This window comes from Haematobia irritans, chromosome 4 (genome assembly GCF_050003625.1).
Source record: "Haematobia irritans isolate KBUSLIRL chromosome 4, ASM5000362v1, whole genome shotgun sequence".
In the NCBI taxonomy this organism is placed as follows: Eukaryota; Metazoa; Arthropoda; class Insecta; order Diptera; family Muscidae; genus Haematobia; species Haematobia irritans.
In genome coordinates, this window is record NC_134400.1 from 41,850,442 (window position 1) to 41,875,231 (window position 24,790).

Genomic DNA, 24,790 nt, shown 5'->3' on the forward strand with positions numbered 1-24,790 from the left:
ATATATATATATATATATATATATATATATATATATATATATATATATATATATATATATATATATATATATATATATATATATATATATATAATATATATATATATATATATATATATTATTATACTGTATCAAAATAAAAAAATATGTAACAATAACAGAAAATATTATAGTTTCGAATTTTTCTTTCATCCTCTTTCGTAAGAATTGATTCTTTTAACTGTATTTTATTCGTTAATATGATTTTAAAATGTATAAAATGATATAGCCCAAGAAAAAAAAATAGTTTGTATTAAAATATATATGTATATAATTGAATTAAAGGATAAAGACAAAATTGAAAATGGCAAATTTAACAAAGTATTTACCATTCGTTAATAGACAAAAATCTAAATTTTTCTACAATACCTATTATATAAATATAAATCAATTACTTTGGATTTTCTTGTTTCAGACATATACATACATACATTTTAACTATATTTAAACAATAATGTGATTTATAATTAGACATTTTGTATACTTTGAGACTCTCTATCTAGGATCTTGCATATAATGTAGCTTCCATACAAAGATTATTTGTTTTTATCATAAGCTCTTGATGATCAGTATTCATGACAAATTGAAAATTTCATTTATGTGTCGATAAGATAGTTTAGAGACTGGTATGAGTACGGGTATTTTGGCTTGGGAAAATTCCGTGAGATGTTGTTATCGATTATTTGTAATTTGGTAGCTTTAAGAAATACATGGCGGAATCAATTTTATTGGCACTTATACGAAATTTTCACAAGAGGTTCGTAGCGGCGTTTAACAGTCTATAATAGCTAACTCTACTGGTATAAAACCGGTAGGCACCTTTAATGACATTTCCGCAATTCATAATATATGTATGTATTGCTATATTTCTTAAGCCTGGTATGCAGCCTTTGTGAAAATTTCGTTTGCATACCGATAACACAGTTTTGAAATGTATTTCTTATGGGCGTAAAATGTAAGCAGTAATAAAGCCCAACGGAATTTTCGTTAGCAAATATAGCAATGCATTTATTATGGGTCCCGAAAATTTCGTTAGAGGTGCATATCGACCATTAACGGAAATTCAGCTAGACGTTATTATCGATAGTTTAAATTTGTCTCTGATGGGAAATATATAAAATTATCTTATTGATATACAATGGGGATTTGTGCATACTGGGCTATAAGATCCACTTCAAGTCGGCTAAACCACTGAAATTCCGTTATCTGCCGATAATGCCGGCTTTTATGTATTCCTATGGATGCAGAATGTAATTCATCTATAAGATCGCCTTACGGGAATTTTGGTTGCAAATATTTCACTATATTTCCTAACGAACTTGCAGATGTACGTTGTTATCGACAGTACACATTTGTCTATCATAAGAAATAATGACAAAATTACCTTGTTGATATGCATTTGTGCATACTGAGTTGTAAGATCTACTTCAAGTCCTCTAAACCATTGCCGATAATACTGGCTTTTATGTATTCCTGTGGATCCAAAATAAAATTTGACTATTAACAAAAATTCACTGAGACGTTATTATCGATAGTTAAAATTTGTCTCTGATGAGAAATACATGGAGAATTGCTTTATTGATATATAATGGGGATTTGTGCATACTGGACTATAAGATGAACTTCAAGTACTCCAAACCACTGAAATTCCGTTATCTGTCGATAATACTGGCTTTTGTTTATTCCTGCGGTGACAAAATGTAATTCATCTATAAGATCGCCTTACGGAAATTTCGGTTGCAAATATTGCTATATTTCCTAACGAATATTCAGTGGCACGTTGTTATCGATAGTTTACATTTGTCTCTCATAAGAAATACTTGACAAACGTATCTTATTGATATGAAACGGGAATTTGTACATTGACCCAATTCAGGCCCGCTGTGCCGCTTTTATTAAAATTCTTGTTACCTGCCGATAATACCGGCTTGTAATGTATTCCTATGGAAGCAAACTGTAAACGATCCATAAGGGCGCCTTATAGAATTTTCGGTTACAAATATACCAATGCATTTATTATGGAAAGTGGCCACCATATGGTAACTTATAATTCGCGTCCATAATATAGATTACCATGAATTTCTTTTACAAGGATACCATAAAGGCCGATAATGCTGTCAAGCCGAATGTAAATAGCAAAGGCCGTCTATCTCGTACGAAAATTAGCCAACTTGTAGTTAAGTTTTTTTTTTTGTTTTAATTTCCACAATGCTTTGGGTGCTTTCTTGTAACTACGATTTATTAAATTACAATCTCTCATAAAAGAACAAAATGTACAAAAGTAAAGAACAACAATTGATGTCAAATCATGGTCATATTGATCGAGTAGTAGTTCATTCTTACTATATTTCTCTAAACCCATGAATATTTTCTTCCACTTTAGTTTACATTGAACTTAAATGTATGGTAATTGAATAATATACCCACGTTTAAATCATAAACTTTTCAAGACATACTTGGGATAAGGACAATTGCTTTGGACTGGGGAAAATTAAAAAAAAAAATTAAAAAATATAATACTAAACCAAAACCAAATAATTTTGTTTTAAATAAAGGTTAATTTATAATTACTTGAACGACGGACTTTTCTTTGTGTTTATATAATATTTTTATATAATATTTTCCCATGCCATATCAAATGGTATCGTCTCATGTTTACTTATTTGATACAAACCTTTAACAAGAACTCCAACTGCAAATAAAATGGAACATCTGCGCTATGGGATGCCAATGTATATGCTATTGGAATTATGTATTTCATATACATACATTTCATTGGTTTGTTTGAAATGTCCCAAAAGTACTACAAAAAAATATGTGAATAGCCGTTAAAATAGAAGTCGCCGAATGTGCCGATGTGTCATGTGCCATATATCACCATTTCCATTTACTCACCTTCAAGCAATGTACACAACTTTTTATAGAAATAAAATTTTCCATAGAAATAAACTTTTTACAAAATTTTCTATAGAAACAAAATTTTGACAAAATTGCTATAGAAATAAAATTTTGACAAAATTTTCTATTGAAATAAAATTTTGACAAAATTTTCTATAGAAATAAAATTTTGACAAAATTTTCTATAGAAATAAAATTTTGACAAAGTTGTCTATAGAAATAAAATGTTGACAACATTTTCTATAGAAATAAAATTTCAACAATTTCCTAGAGAAATAAAATTTTGACAAAATTTTCTATAGAAATAAAATTTCAACAATTTTCTAGAGAAATAAAATTTTGACAAAATTTTCCATAGTAATAAAATTTTGAAAAAAATTCTATAGAAATAAAATGTTGACAAAATTTTTTATAAAAATAATATTTTGACAAATTTGTCTATAGAATTAAAATTTTGACAACATTTTCTATAGAAATACAATTTTGACGAAATTTTCTATAGAAATAAAATTTTGACAAGATTCTTTAGAAATAAATTTTGACAAAATTTTCCATAGAAATAACATTTCGGCAAAATTTTCCATAGAAATAAAATTTTGACAAAATTTTCTATAGAACTAAAATTTTCTATAGAAATAAAAATTTGACAAAATTTTCTGTAGAAATACAATTTTGACGAAATTTTCTATAGAAATAAAATTTTGACAGGATTCTCTAGATAAACAAAGTTTTCACAAAATTTTCTATAGAAATAAAATTTTGACAAAATTTTCTATAGTAATAAAATTTTGGCAATATTTTCTATAGAAATAAAATTTTGATAGAGTTGTCTATAGAAATAATGTTTCGACAAAATTGTCTATAGAACTAAAATTTTGATAAAATTTTCAATAGTAATAAAATTTTAACAACATTTTCTGTAGTAATAAAATTTTGACAACATTTTCTGTAGTTATAGAAATAATGTTATGACAAAATTGTCTACAGAACTACAATTTTGTCACAATTTTCTATAGTAATAAAATTTTGACAAAATTGTCTATAGAAATAAAATATTGAAAAATTTTTCAAGAGGAAAAAAATGTTGACAAAATTTTCTATAGAAATAAAATTTTGACAAAATTTTCTATAGTAATAACATTTTGGCAATATTTTCTATAGAAATAAAATTTTGACAAAATTTTCTAAAGTAATAAAATTTTAACAACATTTTCTATAGTAATAAAATTTTAACAACATTTTCTGTAGTAATAAAATTTTGACAAAATGTTCTATAGTTATAGAAATAATGTTTTGAGAAAATTGTCTACAGAACGAAAATTTTGACAAAATTTTCTATAGTAATAAAATTTTAACAAAATTTTCTATAGTAATAAAATTTTGTCAAAATTTTCTATAATAATAAAATTTTGGCAAAATAGAAATAAAATATTGACAAAATTTTCAAGACGAATAAATTGTTGACAAAGTTGTCTAAAGAAATAAAATTTTCTATAAAAATAAAATTTTGACAAAATTTTCTATAGAAATAAAATTTTGACAAAATTTTAACAAAATTTTCTATTGTAATAAAATATTAACAAAATTTTCTATAGTAATAAAATTTTGACAAAACTTTCTATAGAAATAAAATTTTGACGAAATTTTCTATAGAAATAAAATTTTGACAAAACTTTCTATAGAAATAAAATTTTGTCAAAATTTTCAATAATAATAAAATTTTGACAAAATTGTCTATAGAAATAAAACATTGACAAAATTTTCAAGAGGAATAAATTGTTGACAAAGTTGTCTAAAGAAATAAAATTTTCTATAGAAATAAAATTTTGACAAAATTTTCTATAGAAATAAAATTTTGACAAAATTTTCTATAGAAATAAAATTTTGACAAAATTTTCTATAGAAATAAAATTTTGACAAAATTTTAACAAAATTTTCTATTGTAATAAAATATTAACAAAATTTTCTATAGTAATAAAATTTTGACAAAACTTTCTATAGAAATAAAATTTTGACGAAATTTTCTATAGAAATAAAATTTTGACAAAACTTTCTATAGAAATAAAATTTTGTCAAAATTTTCTATAATAATAAAATTTTGACAAAATTGTCTATAGAAATAAAATATTGACAACATTTTCAAGAGGAATAAATTGTTGACAAAATTTTAACAAAATTTTCTATAGTAATAAAATATTAAAAAATTTTATATAGTAATAAAATTTTGACAAAATTTTTTATAGAAATAAAATGTTGACAAAATTTTGTATAGAAACCCAAAAATATTCGGTGGTAGCTAAAATCCGTGGAGCGACATCATTCTCTGAAACATATCTGACCTAATGGTATTCATGGAAAAAGTTTACACTGTCGATAACAACGCTCTCGGGATTTCTGTCAGGCTAACACGTGTCGAAAAGAGACAGGACATCAATTTATATAACTAGACATTTCATATGGGTGACCAAGGTCTGGGATGTTCATTGAAAATGCTTTTGTATTTATTAGAGGAGTAATGAAAAATTGAAATTGAATATATGTATACGTTTGTAGGGCCTCACTCACGATTTATATTATGGCAATGTGATTTTCTATAATGGTTGTATTGTCAACTATTTACATCCCTTGTGGTGTTTAGCTTTAAATTTTAAGATCCTTTCAAATTATTTATTATTTGTTCTTTTCATTTCACATAAAATTCATTTTTTTTTTCAAATAGCTATAGAATGAATTTTTCTATATATTAAAAAAAAGAAACAGTTTTGTATTTCAGTTGTGGAGTTTATATATAGATATTGTTTATTTTTGTTTTCTTTTTGTTTTTAGTTTTAAACGAATACAGGCAAAACTAAACGTTACAATAAAAAAAAATTCCTTACGATTAAGTATAATTTTTTTATATTAAAAAAAAAATATTGTGTTACATATATCGTTAATATTTTATTTTATTTTTACGATTTTGCTTTAAATTTGTATTTAGATATTTTAAAAGTTTATTGATTATTGTTACTGTTCAAAGATTTGGAGTTTGGATGGGACCGACATGGAGTTGATTTTGGTTTATTCCTGGTCGGTATTATTTAGTTTTTTTTTTGTCTAAATTTAGTGGTAGTGTTGGAGATATCTTTTCTTCTGGAAGTCTGTTGAAGTTTATATATTTGAAAATATAGATTTGAAGCTTTAAAAAATTTTTGAAAATTATATTTTTTTGAGCTTTAATAATTATGTGGGTATAAATCTCACAAATTTATTTTATATAAATTTCAAGCTAACAATTCCTATTTAATTTTTCTTTTAATTTTCTTTGAGGATTTTAAATTAAAATTGAACAAACAAAAAAACACAAATTTGTATAAGCTTTTCTTTTTTGAGAAGAATTTTATATATTTTCTTAAAAAATGACCGGTGATATTTAATTAATAATTAAATTATAAAAGTTTGCGAATTTTTTTATCAGAGTATTTTAGTCAGTGAGAGTATTCAGTTATTATTTGAATTGTTTCCATTTAAATGCATATCTTTAATTCATCATATATATGTATTTTTTACTCTGTATTCAATTATTAAACAAAAAAAGTTTTCTTTATTTAGTTCTTTATAATAATCTGTAGGTATAATAAGAGTTTCAACAAATTATTATTTTTGTTATATGTTTTGCATTAGCATATAATTATTGTAAAAAATAAATACAAATTCTTGTTATTATATTTTTGTTTTAAATGTGGTCTTTTATAGCCAGTTTTAATTATTTAATACCGAAATGATTTTATTTTTAGACTTTTGGATATTGCATATGCTCTATAAAGTCCCTTAATTACCTCGGGAAACATTTTCACCTGTAAGCAGACAAGACAGTTTTCTATATTATTTATATGGTCGATTAAATATAAACAGTCGATAATAAGGTTTCTTGGAATTTTTAATAAAATAAATGCCCATTTATTTATTATGTATAACAACATTTTCAAAAAAAAATGTATCTGGGGAGGGAAGGGAATGTGTTTCACTATAAATAATTTTTAATTTTCTAAGCAAATGTTCTGCTTAAATTGCAAAAAAGTGATTTTTATGTTTCCCAGGTTTTGCAGTTTCCCTTAAATCCCCAAATGTTTACAAAACGCTTATATCGACTGTTTTAGATTTTACACTCATAAGAAGTTTATGGTAAAACTGACTTATCGCCATCTCATTAGAAGTTATACGGTGCTCCATATAGTAATTGAATTTGATTTAAGGTGACCACAAAATAAAAAAAGAATCTAATTGACTTTTTTTTGTCATATGTATAATACTTGAGAAAATTTCAAAAAAACATCTTTAAATTCCGATTTTATGTAAAACAATAGCAAAACACCATTTTTGCTACCGGGGGCGGGGGCTAAACGGCTAAGTAATCCTTAAAATCCTTATTTAGTTTCCATTTATTTATATAGAAAATTTTGTCAACATTTTATTTCAAGAGCAAAACACCATTTTTGCTATCGGGGGCGGGTGATAGACGGCTAAGCAATCCCTAGAATTCTAAATTAGTTTCTATTTATTTATATAGAAAATTTTGTTAAAATTATATTTCTATAGGAAATTTTGTCAAAATTTTATTTCTATATAAATTTTTGTCAAAATTTTATTTCTATAGACAATTTTGGCAAAATTTTATTTCTATAGAAAATGTTTGCAAAATTTTATTTCTATAGAAAATTTTGTCAAAATTACATTTCTATAGAAATTTTTCACAAAATTTTATTTCTATTGAAATTTTTCACAAAATTTTATTTCTATTGAAAATTTTGTCAAAATTGTATTTCTATAGAAAATTTTGTCAAAATTTTATTTCTATAGAAAAATTTGTAAAAATTTTGTTTCTATAGAAAATTTTTTCAAAATTTTATTTCTGTAGGAAATTTGGTCAAAATTTTATTTCTATAGAAAATTTTGGCAAAATTTAATTTCTGTAGAAAATTTTTGCAAAATTTTATTTCAATAGAAAATTTTGTCAAAACTATATTTGTATATAAAACTTTGTCAAAATTTTATTTCTATTGAAAATTGTCTCAAAATTTTATTTCTATAGAAAATTTTGTCAAAGTTTTATTTTTATAGAAAATTTTGTAAAAGTTTATTTTATTAGATAATTTTGTAAAAATTTTACTTCTATTATAAATTTTGTGAAAATTTTATTTCTAAAGAAAATGTTGTCAAAATTACATTTCTATAGAAATTTTTCACAAAATTTTATTTCTATTGCCATTTTTCACAAAATTTTATTTCTATTGAAAATTTTCTGGAAATTTTATTTCTATATAAAATTTTGTCAAAATTTTATTTCTATAGAAAATTTTGTAAACATTTTATTTCTATAGGAAATTTTGTCAAAATTTTATTTCTATAGGAAATTTTGTCAAAATTTTATTTCTATAGAAAATTTTGGCAAAATTTAATTTCTATAGAAAATTTTTGCAAAATTTTATTTTAATAGAAAATTTTGTCAAAATTTTATTTCAATAGAAAATTTTGTCAAAATTTTATTTCTATATAACATTTTGTCAAAATTTTATTTCTATTGAAAATTTTGGCAAAATTTAATTTCTATAGAATTCTATATAACATTTTGTCAAAATTTATTTCTATTGAAAATTTTGGCAAAATTTTTTCTATAGAAATTTTGCAAAATTTATTCAATAGAAAATTTTGTCAAAATTTATTTCTATTGAAAATTTTCTCAAAATTTATTTCTATAGAAAATTTTGTCAAAGTTTTATTTTTATAGAAAATTTTGTAAAAATTTAATTTTGTTAGATAATTTTGTAAAATTACATTTCTATAGAAATTTTTCACAAAATAGAAAATATTTCCAAAATTTTGTTTCTATAGAAAATTTTGTCAAAATTTTATTTCTATAGAAAATTTTGCCAAAATTTTATTCCTATTGAAAATTTTGTCAAAATGTTTTCTTCTAAAGAAAACTTTGTTTTTTTATTTATAATATATAATTTCCTTTGGAAATTGCTATCAATTGTTTTAATTTTTGTTTTATAAAAAGTCCATAGGAAAACTGTGTTATATTTTTCCAATTAAAATTTTAATTGGGTTTTTAAAAATATTCAATTAAAAATTTAATCGATTCAACAAATTTTTTAATTGAAACAAAAATCAATCACAATAATAATAGTATCAATTAATTTTTTAATTGGAACAATTAACTTTTTAATTGACCTTCAATTAATTTTTTAATTGATACTATCATTTCTGTGATTGAAGACATTTCAATTAAAAATTAATTGGATCAATTAATTTCGTGATTGAATCAGAAAAATTATTTTTTGTGTACATGCAAATAATATAACCAATTGGAGGTTCTCACCCGGCTTTTTCAGGAAAGATCTCAAAAATATAAAAATATTGGCTTAAAATTATAATTACAAATTGGAATAGAGAATTTAGATAGGATTTCGTTACACATTAATAATTTTACAAATATTTCATAATTTGATTTTTCTAAAACACAATCAATTTTTCGGATCGGATATTATTATTTAGATTTATTTTTCCTAATATAAAAAATTTTACTCTACAATTGACAAAACATTAAAAGCGAAAATATATATTTTAAATTAATTTTATATATATATATATATAGTTGTATATATATTAAAACATAATTATATTTTTCTTTAGTGATTTTATTATCGATTTTAGATAAAAATCTATCCCAAGTGTTACACATACATATATTACCACACATATATTTTTTATTAATTGTGTCACCTTCTTAACAAATTCAATATTGCAATATTATAACTGCCCATACTCATTTCTGTAGGTTAATATATATTTTTTTTAATTTAATTGATTTCATAATTTAGTTTAAATTCAATTTAAATAAATATTTATAAATTATTTACAGAACATTAAGGAGAGTTTCTATTCGCAATTTTTGTATTTAAATTGATAATAATTTCGTTTATTTAATTCCATTTAAGACATAATAGTTCTTTATGTCTATTGTTAATTAATTAGGTTTTTGTTTTACCTCCACTTCTTTCATTTTAAATTATTTATTAGTACATTTAATTTAATTTGTTTTTTTGTTTTTGTTGAGTTTTCATCTTGTTGTTGTTGATTTATTCCAAGAGATTTGGGTACAAAAAATCTCTTATTACATACACCCTGCGTGGTGATGCCCACCAAAAATATATATATATATAGTTTTTGTTTTTAGTTCATATATATAGTAGTTGATGTTATTTCAAAAGTTATTATTTTGGTTTCGTTAACAGTCCTAGGTAGTGGGAAGAAAATAAAAAAAGAAGAAATATTTTTATTATTATTAGTTGATCAACTATTGTATATTATAGAAAATAAAAAATACTAAATAGTAAATTCAGATAAGGTATACTCCATCATGAACCTCATATCCACCTTTAGCGAAATTACCGCTACCCATTAGAAACGTCATAGCCAATATAGTTATTCAACAGTGCAATTAAATAAAAACATACACTCAAAAAAAAGTTTACTTGGATCCAAAGATTTTGACCTTCCTTTAAGGATCAAAATCCAAATTATGCCAAGTACTTCAAAGTAAAAACTGTTTTCTTAATGCTAAAAAAAAACTTTAAATCAAAGATGCAAATCCTTAAAATAAGTCTTAGCCTATATTTGAAGCATTTTTATCTTAAATTTAAAAATTCAATATGTCAGTTGAATTAAAGACGAATTCTTTAAATTGAAAATGTTTTTCTTTATTTTAAGGAACATTTGCCTTACTTCACAGATCTACAACTTCAACAGAGGGACGCAAAATTTCAAGATTTATGTCCTAAATTTAATGAAATCATTTTTGAAGCAAGGATTATAAACTTTCTTTTAATTAAAATGTCATTATTTTAAAGAATTTTGTCCTTAGCATTGCGTAAATTTCGAGTCCTAAAATTTCAGTTGCATAATCTTCCATATTAGGTCAATATTTTTTTCAGTGTATATAACTCACTACGTAGAGTTAAAAAATTTGGTCAAAATTTTATTTTTATAGAAAATTCATATTTGTTGTTATGATCTCAGCTTTGAAACCATTGCGTTAACTAAACTACAACAGTAGCTTAACCAACAGAGGAAAAAAGAATGTTTGTCAAATTTATTTGGGCAAAGCCCAATAGACTGCTAGATGGTTGGATGGACGCACGTTTCGGAATTACCACATTCCTCATCAGCATCCTCTACTTGCAGCAAAACTATCAACCAATCATCAGAATAAATTCAGGCAGTTCACTAAACCCAAAATTGAACCGCACTTGAAATTTTTATTTTTAAGGAAAATGTGGGTATTTTGGTCATTTTTGCCCAAATCGGAAAAACATATATATGGAAGCTATATAGAAATCTGAACCGATTTCAACCAAATTTGACATGCATACTTAGTATTTTAATTCTACTCCCTGTGCAAAATTTCACGTAAATCGGAGTACAACTTTGAACTCTGTGGTCATATGACCGAAAATCGGGCGAAAGATATATATGGGAGCTATATCTAAATCTGAACCGATTTCATTAAAATTTGGTACACCTGACTATAGTATTTATTGTTCTCCTGGTGCAAAATTTGAAGCGAATCAGGGTAAAACTCTGGCTTCTGGGGCCATATAAGTCCATATCGGGCGAAAGATATATATGGGAGCTATATATAAATCTGAACCGATTTCAATCAAATTTTGCACACTTGACTATACGACCAAGTGTTATGTTTGTGCAAAATTTCAAGCAAATCAGGGCTTCTGGGTCCATATAAGCGCATATCGGGCGAAAGATATATATGGGAGCTATATATAAATCTGAACTGATTTCTTCCAAAATCAATAGGGTTATATTCTGACCCAAAACAGGAGCTTGTGCCAAATTTGAGGGCGATTGGACGTAAACTGCGACCTAGACTTTGATCACAAAAATGTGTTCACGGACAGACGGACGGACATGGCTAGATCGACTCAGGGACCCACTCTGAACATTATTGCCAAAGACACCATGTGTCTATCTCGTCTCCTTCTGGGTGTTGCAAACATATGCACTAACTTATAATACCCTGTTCCACAGTGTGGCGCAGGGTATAAAAGGTTTATGATAGCCGGCCATTGCCGAAATAAATTTGTACAAACATATCTCTTTTCCTTTGCCACTGTCAAATCATCGATTTGAGTGCAGTTGGCTGGGTTTATTTTGAAAAATTTTGTAAAAAATTTTGTTTCTATAGAAAATTGTGTCAAAATTTTGTTTCTATAGAAATGTCTATCAAAATTTTATTTTTATAGAAAATTTTATCAAAATTTTATTTCCATAGAAAATTTTGTCAAAATCTTGTTTCTATAGAAAATTTTATCAAAATTTTATTTTTATAGAAAATTTTATCAAAATTTTATTTCCATAGAAAATTTTGTCAAAATTTTGTTTCTATAGAAGATTTTATCAACATTTTATTTTTATAGAAAATTTTATCAAAATTTTATTTCCATAGAAAAATTTATCAAAAATTTATTTCTATAGAAAATTGTATCAAAATTTTATTTCTATAGACCATTTTATCAAAATTTTATTTCTATAGAAAATTTTGTCAACATTTTTTATCTTAAGAAAATTTTGTCAACATTTTATTTCTATAGAAATTTTTTTTTAAATTTTATTTCTATAGAAAATTTTTTTCAAAATTTTATTTCTATAGAAAAATTTTTCAAAAGAAAACAAAACAAGCGGTCGTTAACATCTCATACGGCGAACCCATGATGGAAGATATAAATTTGGTTTAGAAACTACTATCTAGTCACATTCAAGTGTGACTGAAAAAACAATTAATGATCCATCGATTTACGTCGTTTCGGTTTACGTTGTTTCGATTTACGTCGCAATTCAATTTACGTCGTTGATTTTTTTGCCCACTTGATCAGAAATAAGTATCAACGATGATGACATCAAAACATTTTTTTTTCTGAAATTCTTACCGAAATTACTGAATTACTTTTATTTTTGAAGTTTTTTATTATGTACACGCACATTCATACATAAATGGACTTAGGAGTAAGTATGAGCAATTATTAATTCGGGTTACGTCGTTTCGACTAACGTCGTCAAATTCCGGAACCAATCACGACGTAAATCGAGGGATTACTGTACAATAAATTTGCCTAAATCAATACTCACTTCATTCAATGCTGTGCAAATTTGTTTCTTGTTTGTAATTTTGTTTTCCTTAAGTTACAATATTTTCGTTCCTTTGTTTTTCACTTTTCTAACAGTTCAAGATCTATTTGTGTTTCTGTGTGTGTTTGAGTTTGAGTGTGTGTGTGTGTAAATTCATCTAACAGTATGTGTATGTTCTCAGACAAACCATTCATCTTTTTGGGCGGCACCCACAGCATTAGCAGGATTGCCCACATTATTAATGGCAATGTTTGTCTGGGACATGCCCAAATTGTTACTGGAATTTGTTGATAGATCTTGACCTAATTGACGAAATTTGCCAAGCACCAGATGGGACGGACTTTGGTGGCCATCTTCAAGTAGTTGAGTTGCGTGCGGAGGTACCCGTATGGTCCCGCAGGGTGATGCCAGTTTCCCGACGTTGGCGGTAATTGTGTGTGTTCTCTGCTTAATGTACCGCCATGTGTGTAATGCAGGTGTTTCGAGGAGCCATTGGTTTCGGCCGTATGGTGTACTGGAAAGGAAATATCCAATTATTTACGATATAGGCAATAAATTACAATATAAACAATGTTTACACGTTAAGACAAATCAATATGAGAATAATTTGTCAAAAAGAATACTGACGTCAACTGAGAATGAAGCCGACGAATTTGGATCATCTCGACGGATATGTAGTCTTGGTGACTACTAAATTTCATTTCTGTAGAAAATTTTCTCAAAATTTTATTTTTATAGAAACTATACTCAAAACTTTATTTTTTAGAAAATTTTGTCAAAATTTTATTTACATAGAAAATTTTGTCAAAATTGTTGTTTCTATTTTTTAAACCTTTTTTTCTATAGAACATTTTAAACCTTTTTTTCTATAGAACATTTTCTCAAAATTTTATTTCTATAGAAAATTTTCTCAAAAATTTTCTTTCTATTGAGAATTTTGTCAAAATTTTATTTCTATAAAAAATTGTGTCAATATTTTATTTCTATAGAAACATTTGTCACCATTTTATTTCTATAGAAAAATTTCTCAAAATTTTATTTCTATAGAAAATTTTGTAAAAATTTTATTTTTTTTAGAAAATTTTGTAAAAAAATTATTTCTATAAAAAAATTTGTCAAAATATAATTTCTATAGAAAATTTTGTTAAAATTTTATTACTATACAAAATTTTATCTCTATAGAAAATTTTGTAAAAATTTTATTTTTTTTTAGAAAATTTTGTAAAAATTTTATTTTTTTTAGAAAATTTTGTAAAAATTTTATTTTTTTTAGAAAATTTTGTAAAAGATTTATTTCTATAAAAAAAAAATTTGTCAAAATTTTATTTTAATAGAAAATTTTGTTAAAATTTTATTACTATACAAAATTTTGTCAAAATTTTATTTCTATGGAAATTTTTTTATAGAAAATTTTCTCAAAATTTTATTTCTATAGAAAATTTTCTCAAAATATTATTTTTATAGAAAATTTTCTCTTTTTTTTGCAATAGATAATTTTGTCAACATTTTATTTCTATAAAAAATTTGAACAAAATTTTATTTCTATAGAAAATGTTCTCAAAAATTTATTTCTATAGAAAATATTGTCAAAAGTTTATTTTTATAGAAATTTTGTCAAAATCTTATTTCTATAGAAAATTTTGTCAAAATTTTATTTCTATAAAAAGATTTGTCAAAATTATATTTCTATAGAAAAGTTTCTTTTAATTTTATTTTTTTTTTGTCAAAATTTTATTTCTATGGAAATTTTTTTATAGAAAATTTTCTCAAAATTTTATTTCTATAGAAAATTTTCTCAAAATATTATTTTTATAGAAAATTTTCTCTTTTTTTTGCAATAGATAATTTTGTCAACATTTTATTTCTATAAAAAATTTGAACAAAATTTTATTTCTATAGAAAATGTTCTCAAAAATTTATTTCTATAGAAAATATTGTCAAAAGTTTATTTTTATAGAAATTTTGTCAAAATCTTATTTCTATAGAAAATTTTGTCAAAATTTTATTTCTATAAAAAGATTTGTCAAAATTATATTTCTATAGAAAAGTTTCTTTTAATTTTATTTTTATTAAAAATTTTGTCAAAAATTTTTTTTCTGTAGAAAATTTTGTCAAAATTTGATTTCTATAGAAAATTTTGTCAAATTTTAATTTCTATAGAAAATTTTGACAAAATTTTATTTGTATAGAAAATTTTCTTATCATTTGATTTCTATTAAAAATTTTGTTAAAATTGTATTTCTATAGAAAATTTTGTCAAAATTTTATTTCTATAGAAATTTTTGTCAAATTTTTTTTCTATAGAAAATTTTTACAAAACTGTCTATTTTTTTTTCTTAAATCGATAAGTTGAAGTTTTACAAATAATCTTGAAATTTGAACGGTACACAAGGTAATCAATAAAAATGTATCTCTACGTGTAAACATTCCATTAGTAGCTCTACATACATTGCATTGCCGTATTGTGTTGATTGTTGGTGTCCTCCTGTCGTCGACATACGCAAATGGTAATGCCCACAATGGCCGCACTTAATATCAGCAATATACTAACCACAATCATAACAAACCATGTCATATCCATGCCAAACACTGTACTGGTGGTCTCATCTAGATAAAAAACGGATAAAAAAGAAATAGTCTATATTTAATACAAGTATATAAAATTCTCTAAAAAATAGGACACTAGTATGAGGTATAAGTTGAGAGCTTGTAGGTGGAATGAACTTTTCTAGAGGGAATTTTATTATTCCACATACATTGTGTTATTATCAATAACCAAGGATCTTGATGTCAAATTTTGTTGGTGATTTTACTCAATATGAGGTTTTTTCTATTTCTATAGGTAATTATTTGACCATAGAACAAATAATGTAATTTACATTGTTTTTTTTTGAGAAAAGAAATTTCCCAGGGTTTTATTATTGACAGTAACTTAGTCAGGGAACATTAAGGGCAGTTTATGATTATTCGTAATTTAACAGAACAACATATATAAATTAATCTAGGAGAATGCACTACTCTGACATAATCCCTACCAAACTCCAATTTGAGTTCTAAAGATGTGACAAAGGTGTATCTTTATCAGTATCTGTAGAATTTTCATACCCTCCACCATAGGATGGGGGTATATTAACTTTGTCATTCCGTTTGTAACACATCGAAATATTGCTCTAAGACCCCATAAAGTATATATTCTGGGTCGTGGTGAAATTCTGAGTCGATCTGAGCATGTCCGTCCGTCCGTCCGTCCGTCTGTTGAAATCACGCTAACCTGAAAGAAACAAGCTATCGCCTTGAAACTTGGCACAAGTAGTTGTTATCGATGTATGTAGTATGGTATTGCAAATGGGTCATATCGGTCCACTTTTACGTATAGCCCCCATATAAACGGACCCCAAATTTGGCTTGCAGACCCTCTAAGAGAAGCAAATTTCATCCGATCCGGCTGAAATTTGGTACATGGTGTTAGTATATGGTCTCTAACAACCATGCAAAAATTAGTACACATCGGTCCATAATCATATATAGCCCCCATATAAACCGATCCCCAGATTTGGCTTGCGGAGCCTCTAAGAGATGAAAATTTCATCCGATCCCGCTGAAATTTGGTAAATAGTGTTAGTATATGATCTCTAAAAACTATGCAAAAATTGGTCCACATCGGTCCATAATTATATATAGCCCCCATATAAACCGATCCCCCGATTTGGCTTGAGGAGCCTCTAAGAGAAGCAAATTTCACCCCATCCGGCTGAAATTTGGAACATGGTGTTAGTATATGGTCTCTAATGACCATGCAAAAATTGGTCCACATCGGTGCATAATTATATATAGCCCCCATATAAACCGATCACCAGATTTGACCTCCGGAGCCTTTTGGAAGACCAAAATTCATCTGATTCAGTTGATATTTGGTACGTGGTGTTAATATATGGCCTCAAACACCCATGCAAACATTGGTCGAAATCGGTCCATAATTATATATAGCCCCCATATAAACCGATCCCCAGATTTGACTTCCAGAGCCCCTTGGAAGAACAAAATTCATCCGATTCGGTTGAAATTTGGTACGTGATGTTAGTATATGGTATCCAAAAACCATGCAGGAGTTGGTTCTTATCAGCCCATAATTATATATAGCTCCCATATAAACCGATCCCCAGATTTGGCTTGCGGAGCCTCTAAGAGAAGCAAATTTCATCCTATCCGGCTGAAATTTGGTACATGGTGTTAGTATATGGTCTGTAATGACCATGCAAAAATTGGTCCACATCGGTGCATAGTTATATATAGCTCCATATAAACCGATCGCCAGATTTGACCTCCGGAGCCCCTTGGAAGACCAAAATTCATCGGATTCGTTTGAAATTTGGTACGTGATGTTAGTATATGGTATCCAACAACCATGCATGAATTGGTTCATATCAGTCCATAATTATATATAGCCCTCATATAAACCGATCCCCAGATTTGACCTCCTTGCCTTTTGGAGAAGCAAAATTCATCCGATCTGGTTGAAATTTGCTAAGTGGTAGTAGTGTATGATATTTAACAACCATGCCAAAAGTGGTCCATATAAGTCCATAATCATATATAGCCCCCATGTAAACCGATCCCAAGAATTGGTCTTGGAGCCTCTTGGAGGAGCAGATTTCATCCGAGTCAGTTGAAATTTGGTACATTGTGCTAGTATATGGCCGTTAAAAACCATGCCTAACTAGGTCCATATCGGTCTATAGTTATATATAGCCCTCAAATAAATCGATCCCCAATCGCACAAAAATTGGTCCATATCAAGTTCATATCGCTTATATGGGGGCTATATACAACCCCCATATAAGCGACATATCGATTCGTAATTATTTGTAGACTTACCTATACATACCTTTTTGTCTAAAGGCCTGTACTATGTTCATTCTTGCGAAAAAATTTTATAGAAACCATTATTTCGCACATAGAAAGCGGTGTTTATTTAGGTAACTTGGAGCGCTATTTTACAGGGAGCAATATTGAATTAAGTTGGTGGTTGCTGTTTGTTATTACAAAATTAACATTTTATTTTCCTTGGGCAATTGATCTGCTGCTCCTTTGATCCTTTGTATAGTTTCGGAACAAAAATATAATCCGTGTTTGTGTTATAAACCCACACAAATAGTTTTAATAAATAAATTATTTGTTAATTCACATTGCAAATGGCGCCATGCTATAAACGTCAGTTTTTCAACTCGAAAAAAACAAAGTACCACAAATGGAAAAATTTCGCTAGTTTTTCGCATTTTTTATTTTTGTATGGAGTTTCAACGCGAAAACCGAACAGAGTACCGGCCTTAATACATATATACCACGTATGGACTAATTCACAATTTAGAAAACGATGTTAAGAAGCTTTAAGAAACCACAACCCATGTAATTCGATTGTGGATGACAGTTTTTCGTAGAAGTTCCTACGCAATCCATGGTGGAGGGTACATAAGATTCGGCCTGGCCAAACTTACAGCCGTATATACTTGTTTTTTTTTTCTGTAGAAATTTTTATATCTATAGAAAATTTTATTTCTATAAAAAAATGTTGTGTGCCGTATATACTTGTTTTTTTTCTGTAGAAATGTTTATATCTATAGAAAATTTTATTTCTATAAAAAAATGTTGTGAAAATTTCAGTTGTATACCACATTTTGTCAAAATTTTATTTCTATATATCTTTTGTGAAAATTTTAATACTATTGAAATTTTAACACTATTGAAAATTTTAATACTATTGAAATTTTAACACTATTGAAAATTTTGTGAAAATTTTAATTCTATATATTTTTTTTCAAAATTGTATTTCTATATAAAAATGTTAACATTATTTCTATAGAAAATTATGTCAAAATTTAATTCTATAGAACATTTTGTCAAAATTTCAATACTATTGAAAATTTTAATTCTATAGAAAATTTTGTGAAAATCCATAATAGCATATAGCCCACATATAAACCAAACCCCAGAGTGGACTTGATGAGCCTTTAGGAAGAGAAACGTTCATCCTAGCCCGTTGAATTATGGCCTTTAACCGATCGGCATGCTGCACGAAAGTGGCTCTTCAGTATATTCGTCCATTTCCTCGGTTGCGCCGTCTTGAGATGTTCGACACTTTGGTATTTGATTAGTGTCAACCTTACTCTCCAAAGAGGCTCCAGGCGCAAAAGTTCAACGGATTGAGATTCGAGAATTTTTGTGGAAGCGAGGAACCACCTTTTTAAGCCATTCTTGGTTGACTCGTACAGAGTGCCTTAGGTATGTCCACGGACTGCGGCCGAAATGTTTGTTTCTGACCAAGACTTAAATACTGTCGTTAGGAAATTCTCCCGTGAATATTCGGTATTTATTTTGATCCCACGAACTGAGAGCGATCATAGCTGACCTCTTTGGCAAGTATGTTAAACCCAATACATGTGTTTATTCACAAACTGCTCAATTTGGAATGGCTTCTCATCGTGGCTTATATGGGTATTTAATTAGCCTTTTTATCAAACATAGTTTAAAGCTACACTGAAAAAAAATATTGACCTAATATGGAAGAGTATGCAATTTTAGGACTCGAAATTTACGCAATGCTAAGGGCAAAATTCTTTAAAATAATGACATTTTAATTAAAAGAAAGTTTAGGACACAAATCTTGAAATTTTGCATCCCTCTGTTGAAGTTGTAGATCTTTGAAGTAAGGCAAATGTTCCTTAAAATAAAGAAAAAAAATTTTAATTTAAAGAAATCGTCTTTAACTCAACTGACATATTGAATTTTTAAATTTAAGATAAAAATGCTTCAAATATAGGCTAAGACTTACTTTAAGGAGTTGCATCTTTGGTTTAAAGTTTTTTTTTAGCATTAAGAAAAAAGTTTTTACTTTGAAGTACTTGGCATAATTTGGATTTTGAAACTGGAATTTGTTTGTACATGAATACCTTTATTAATATATCGCAAACAGAGAATAAAAATTCGATGAATGAGATCTGTATCCAATTTTAATTTTTATCGATCCTAGATTTAAAGCCAGGAAGGTCCCTAAAAAATGTCTTTATTTTAAAGAAGCCGCATCTTTGGCTCGGAATCAATACTAAAATCCTTAAAGGAAGGTCAAAATCTTTGGATCCAAGTAAACTTTTTTTGAGTGTATGGTTCAAGAAGTCAGACCATTTTTTACAGGCAGGTCCGGGTTGAAGATGGTCCACCTTCAACCTTGACCTTGCTGGCAAAAAAATGATCTCACTTTGGGGACCGGAGGTTCGCTGACGTTAGGGTCGGTCCCCGAAGTCAGCATATCATCGGTCCCCAAAGTCAGAAAATTTATTTAGGCAGCTTAAGTTTTAACATGGTCCCTTATATGGGCCCCGAACTCAAAAAATTACGGGTCCCAAAGTCTAGTTTGAACATGGACTCAATCGATGACCAAGGTCAATAATTTTATTTCCAAACAGGCCAAGTTTGAAGACGGATAATATCGGTGCCCGAATTCAGCAAACCTTCGGTACCCAAAGCAGACAATTTTTTGCAGGCAGACCAAAATTGAACATGGACTATATCGATTCCCGAACTCCAACAAATTTCGGTTCCCAAAGACTGAAAATTTTTTCAGGTAAGTCAAGTTGGAAGATGGATTATATCGGTGCCCTAAGTCAGAAAAACGTCGGACACCAAAGTTATTGAACCTTTGATCCCTCAAACTTAAATTTTATACAGGTATGTCAAGTTGGGAGATGGTATGTATCGGTCTCCAAAGTCAGCTAATTTTTGATCCTGAAGTTAGACCATTTTTTTGCAGGCAGGTTAAATTTGAAGATGGAATATAATTTAGAAGACAATGTTAAAATGTTTAGAGATACCTTGCCATCGACAACCGTTAGATTGTGGATGATAGTCTCTGGTAGAAGTTTGTACGCAGTCGATGGTGGAGAGTACATAAGATTCTTCGGCCTGGCTATAATTTCGGCTGTATATATTTGTTTTACAATAACATAAATAAATATTTAAAACTCAATCTCATTGATAATTTTTCGGACTATTTAGTCGCTTTAGGGTCAGATAAAAAACGAAATCCGTTTTAATTGAAATTTTCGAATAAGCCGAAAAAACGAAAATGTTGAGTAACGTTTAGGAGACGATGAAGCCTTCCAGACGGATTAACTTTATGGCCTATTGCCTTTTTGATTGATTCAGCCATTTTACTGTTCTACTGTTCAATTTTAATATTTATTAAGTGTAACATTAAAGGTTTATGATTTCATTCATTTCAATGAAAACAAATGTCATTATAATATAAATAAAAAAAAAGACGAACTCCTCCTTTAGAAGTACTTTTGTACAGGCGAAAAAACAACTTCACTCACATTCGTCCGAAAATAATACTGTGATAATTATCTGTAAAAATGGTTGCAATTAATAAAACAATTATGTATGGAACATTTAATAGAGTCAACACAAAAAAATAAACTCATATTATAACCGAGCATGCATAATGAAAAATTTCATTAAGAAACGAGGAGTTGAGGGAATAAAGGGTTTCATACTATAGTTGCACAGAACAATATCACCAAAATATTTTCAATTAAAGAGCTGATTGAAGTTGAAAGCCTAATCAATTCAAAAGTGAACTGCAACAATTAAATTTTGATCAAAATAAAACAAGTATATATGGCCGTAAGTTCGGCCAGGCCGAAGCTTATGCACTGTAGCACTGCTTCTTTAGTTGTTTCCAAATTAATAATTAGAAATTTCACTTGGTTGTTGCTAAGTTGCCTCATTATGAGATTTACGTTCGATATATGCTTTTGTTTTTCTTTCATTATGCCAACTACTAATTTAAAATACTTTCTTGAATATATTTGGTTCTCCTGTACTTGCCTAGAGAATTTTGTTTCTAACCCTAGCAAGCTTTCGATTTTGGTTTGGAGAATTTTGGTTGTGACAAAATAAAATGAGAAAAGAACAAAAAAAGATAATAAGATATTTGAAACTAGAATAGTTCGGTCGCTTTTGTGTGATAATAGACTCTGTAACAAAAGTAAAAATTTTATAAATTATAGAAAGCTTGGTGACCGCGAGTGATTATATAAACAATTATTGAGGAACTTATTCTGTGAAATCATCGATAATATTATTTCCTGCCGTTTTGAATTAGTTCTAATATTCTGGACTAGAAAACTCCATTTGGGTTTGCCAATTTTGTCTTGCTGACCATTAAGGCAGAGAAAGCTGATGATTTTCGTTCGATATATTGCCAGTTTTCAAGAATACAACGAATAAGAAGGACAATCACAAATTTTGGATTTTCAATATCCTTGTGGGGAGACAGTTTCTCAAGAACGCTGCAAAGGATTTTATGTGAAACATCTTTTTGATTCCCGGTGAAGATTCCTAATCAGTTGGTTTCTGGAAACCCCAGATTTTTGAATATCAAGATATTTCATCTACATTGCGAGAGCATTTAATTACCAAGGATACGTTATCATATAGAGGGATTTATTTCATTAATTGCATAAGAGAAATAGGAAAAATTATTTCATTAACAAAACTTTACGAAGACGTTTTGTCTCCATGTGGGAATTCCTAGAATAATTTTGATTTTTTTTTTCATAAAAATACATTTTTTTATTTCCGAATTATTTCAGTTAAATACATTATAACTTTTCTTTATCGATATAATTAACAATTTTTTATGTTTTAAAGTTATTTGAGTCAATTTTCATTTAAGATTTTATTTAATTTATAAATGTTAATGTATACCTAAAAATTAGAATTCACTTCACTTATCCACTAATCAGATAATTTTTTTTATAAAAATTTACCTTTATCGTGAGCTATGCAATTTTGAAATATCTATAATATAGATTTTATACCCTTTAAAAAAAAATAGATCCGAATTCATCAGGCCTGGAGACAACTAAGGATTAATTTGGTGAGTCAAAATTTATTTATTTCATTTTTGTATATGCTCAAAATTACACTTTAATATTAAATATTTTACTATATCACACATATAAAATGTTAGCCAGATTTTAATTATATATGATTAATTTTGTTCTAATTCAAAAATCAATTTTATCTTTCGGTCAAATTTAAAACATTTCTCCTAAGTCATTTTTAGTATGTTTAGTAACTTTTATTAATAAATTTTATTTAGTCAGGATTTTTCTTGAAATATTTGTTACCCTATATTTATGTAAATATAATCTATTGAAATGAATTTCTAAGTTTTAGTTTTCCTTACGAAAGGTGAAAAACTCATTGTAGAAGATGGCAATGCAGGTCAACATACAAATGTTGACATGGTTGAGTGTGAGGTTTAAGAATAGGCGGCAAGTCGACATCTAATGCTGCCTTTTTAAACAAACATCATTCAAAATTTTTAGTTTCTATTTTTCTCTAATATCCCTTCTTTGCTCATCTGTGTCCTATCAAAAGAGCTACCTTATTTTACTTATATGATAATGATTCCGTGTCTGCTTCCAAAGAGCAAGAACCGCCCAAGACTGAGCACGGCCGGCGGCAAGGAGGTAGCCAATCTCGGAGGGAGCAGGGCCCGTGAAGGTGGATCGTTACAGTACCCTCCACCATGGATTGCGTAGAAACTTCTTGTAAACACTGCCATCCACAATCGAATTACTTGAGTTGCGGTAACGCTTGCCGATAGCAATGTATCTTAAAACTTCCTAACACCGTCTTCTAAATTGTAAGTAAGTCCATACGTGGTATATATTAAATCAAACAAGTGTATACGGCCGTAAGTTCGGCCAGGCCGAATCTTATGTACCCTCCACCATGGATTGCGTAGAAACTTCTACGAAAGACTGTCATCCACAATCGAAATACTTGGATTGTGGTATCTTAAAACTTCTTAACATCGTTTTCTAAATTGTGAGTTAGTCCATACGTGGTATATAAAGGGTGATTTGTTAAGAGCTTGATAACTTTTTTTTTTAAAAAAACGCATAAAATTTGCAAAATCTCATCGGTTCTTTATTTGAAACGTTAGATTGGTCCATGACATTTACTTTTTGAAGATAATTTCATTTAAATGTTGACCGCGGCTGCGTCTTAGGTGGTCCATTCGGAAAGTCCAATTTTGGGCAACTTTTTCGAGCATTTCGGCCGGAATAGCCCGAATTTCTTCGGAAATGTTGTCTTCCAAAGCTGGAATAGTTGCTGGCTTATTTCTGTAGACTTTAGACTTGACGTAGCCCCACAAAAAATAGTCTAAAGGCGTCAAATCGCATGATCTTGGTGGCCAACTTACCGGTCCATTTCTTGAGATGAATTGTTCTCCGAAGTTTTCCCTCAAAATGGCCATAGAATCGCGAGCTGTGTGGCATGTAGCGCCATCTTGTTGAAACCACATGTCAACCAAGTTCAGTTCTTCCATTTTTGGCAACAAAAAGTTTGTTAGCATCGAACGATAGCGATCGCCATTCACCGTAACGTTGCGTCCAACAGCATCTTTGAAAAAAGACGGTCCAATGATTCCACCAGCGTACAAACCACACCAAACAGTGCATTTTTCGGGATGCATGGGCAGTTCTTGAACGGCTTCTGGTTGCTCTTCACTCCAAATGCGGCAATTTTGCTTATTTACGTAGCCATTCAACCAGAAATGAGCCTCATCGCTGAACAAAATTTGTCGATAAAAAAG

At 27.9% G+C, this 24,790-nt stretch overlaps 1 protein-coding gene across 2 annotated transcripts in view; it reads right to left on the minus strand.

Moving 5' to 3' along the window:
- Positions 1 to 9,644: 9,644 nt before the first annotated feature.
- loaf (low-density lipoprotein receptor domain containing lost and found) overlaps positions 9,645 to 24,790 on the minus strand; it is a 242,989-nt gene continuing 227,843 nt past the window's right edge. For both annotated transcript variants that reach the window (XM_075305963.1, XM_075305964.1), the window contains exons 6-8: positions 15,571 to 15,729; positions 13,123 to 13,636; positions 9,645 to 10,216 (exon numbers count right to left, since the gene is read on the minus strand). In XM_075305963.1, the coding sequence (XP_075162078.1) occupies positions 13,425 to 13,636; positions 15,571 to 15,729 (371 nt within the window). In that variant the 3' untranslated portion in view covers positions 9,645 to 10,216; positions 13,123 to 13,424. The remainder of the gene's footprint in view (positions 10,217 to 13,122; positions 13,637 to 15,570; positions 15,730 to 24,790) is intronic.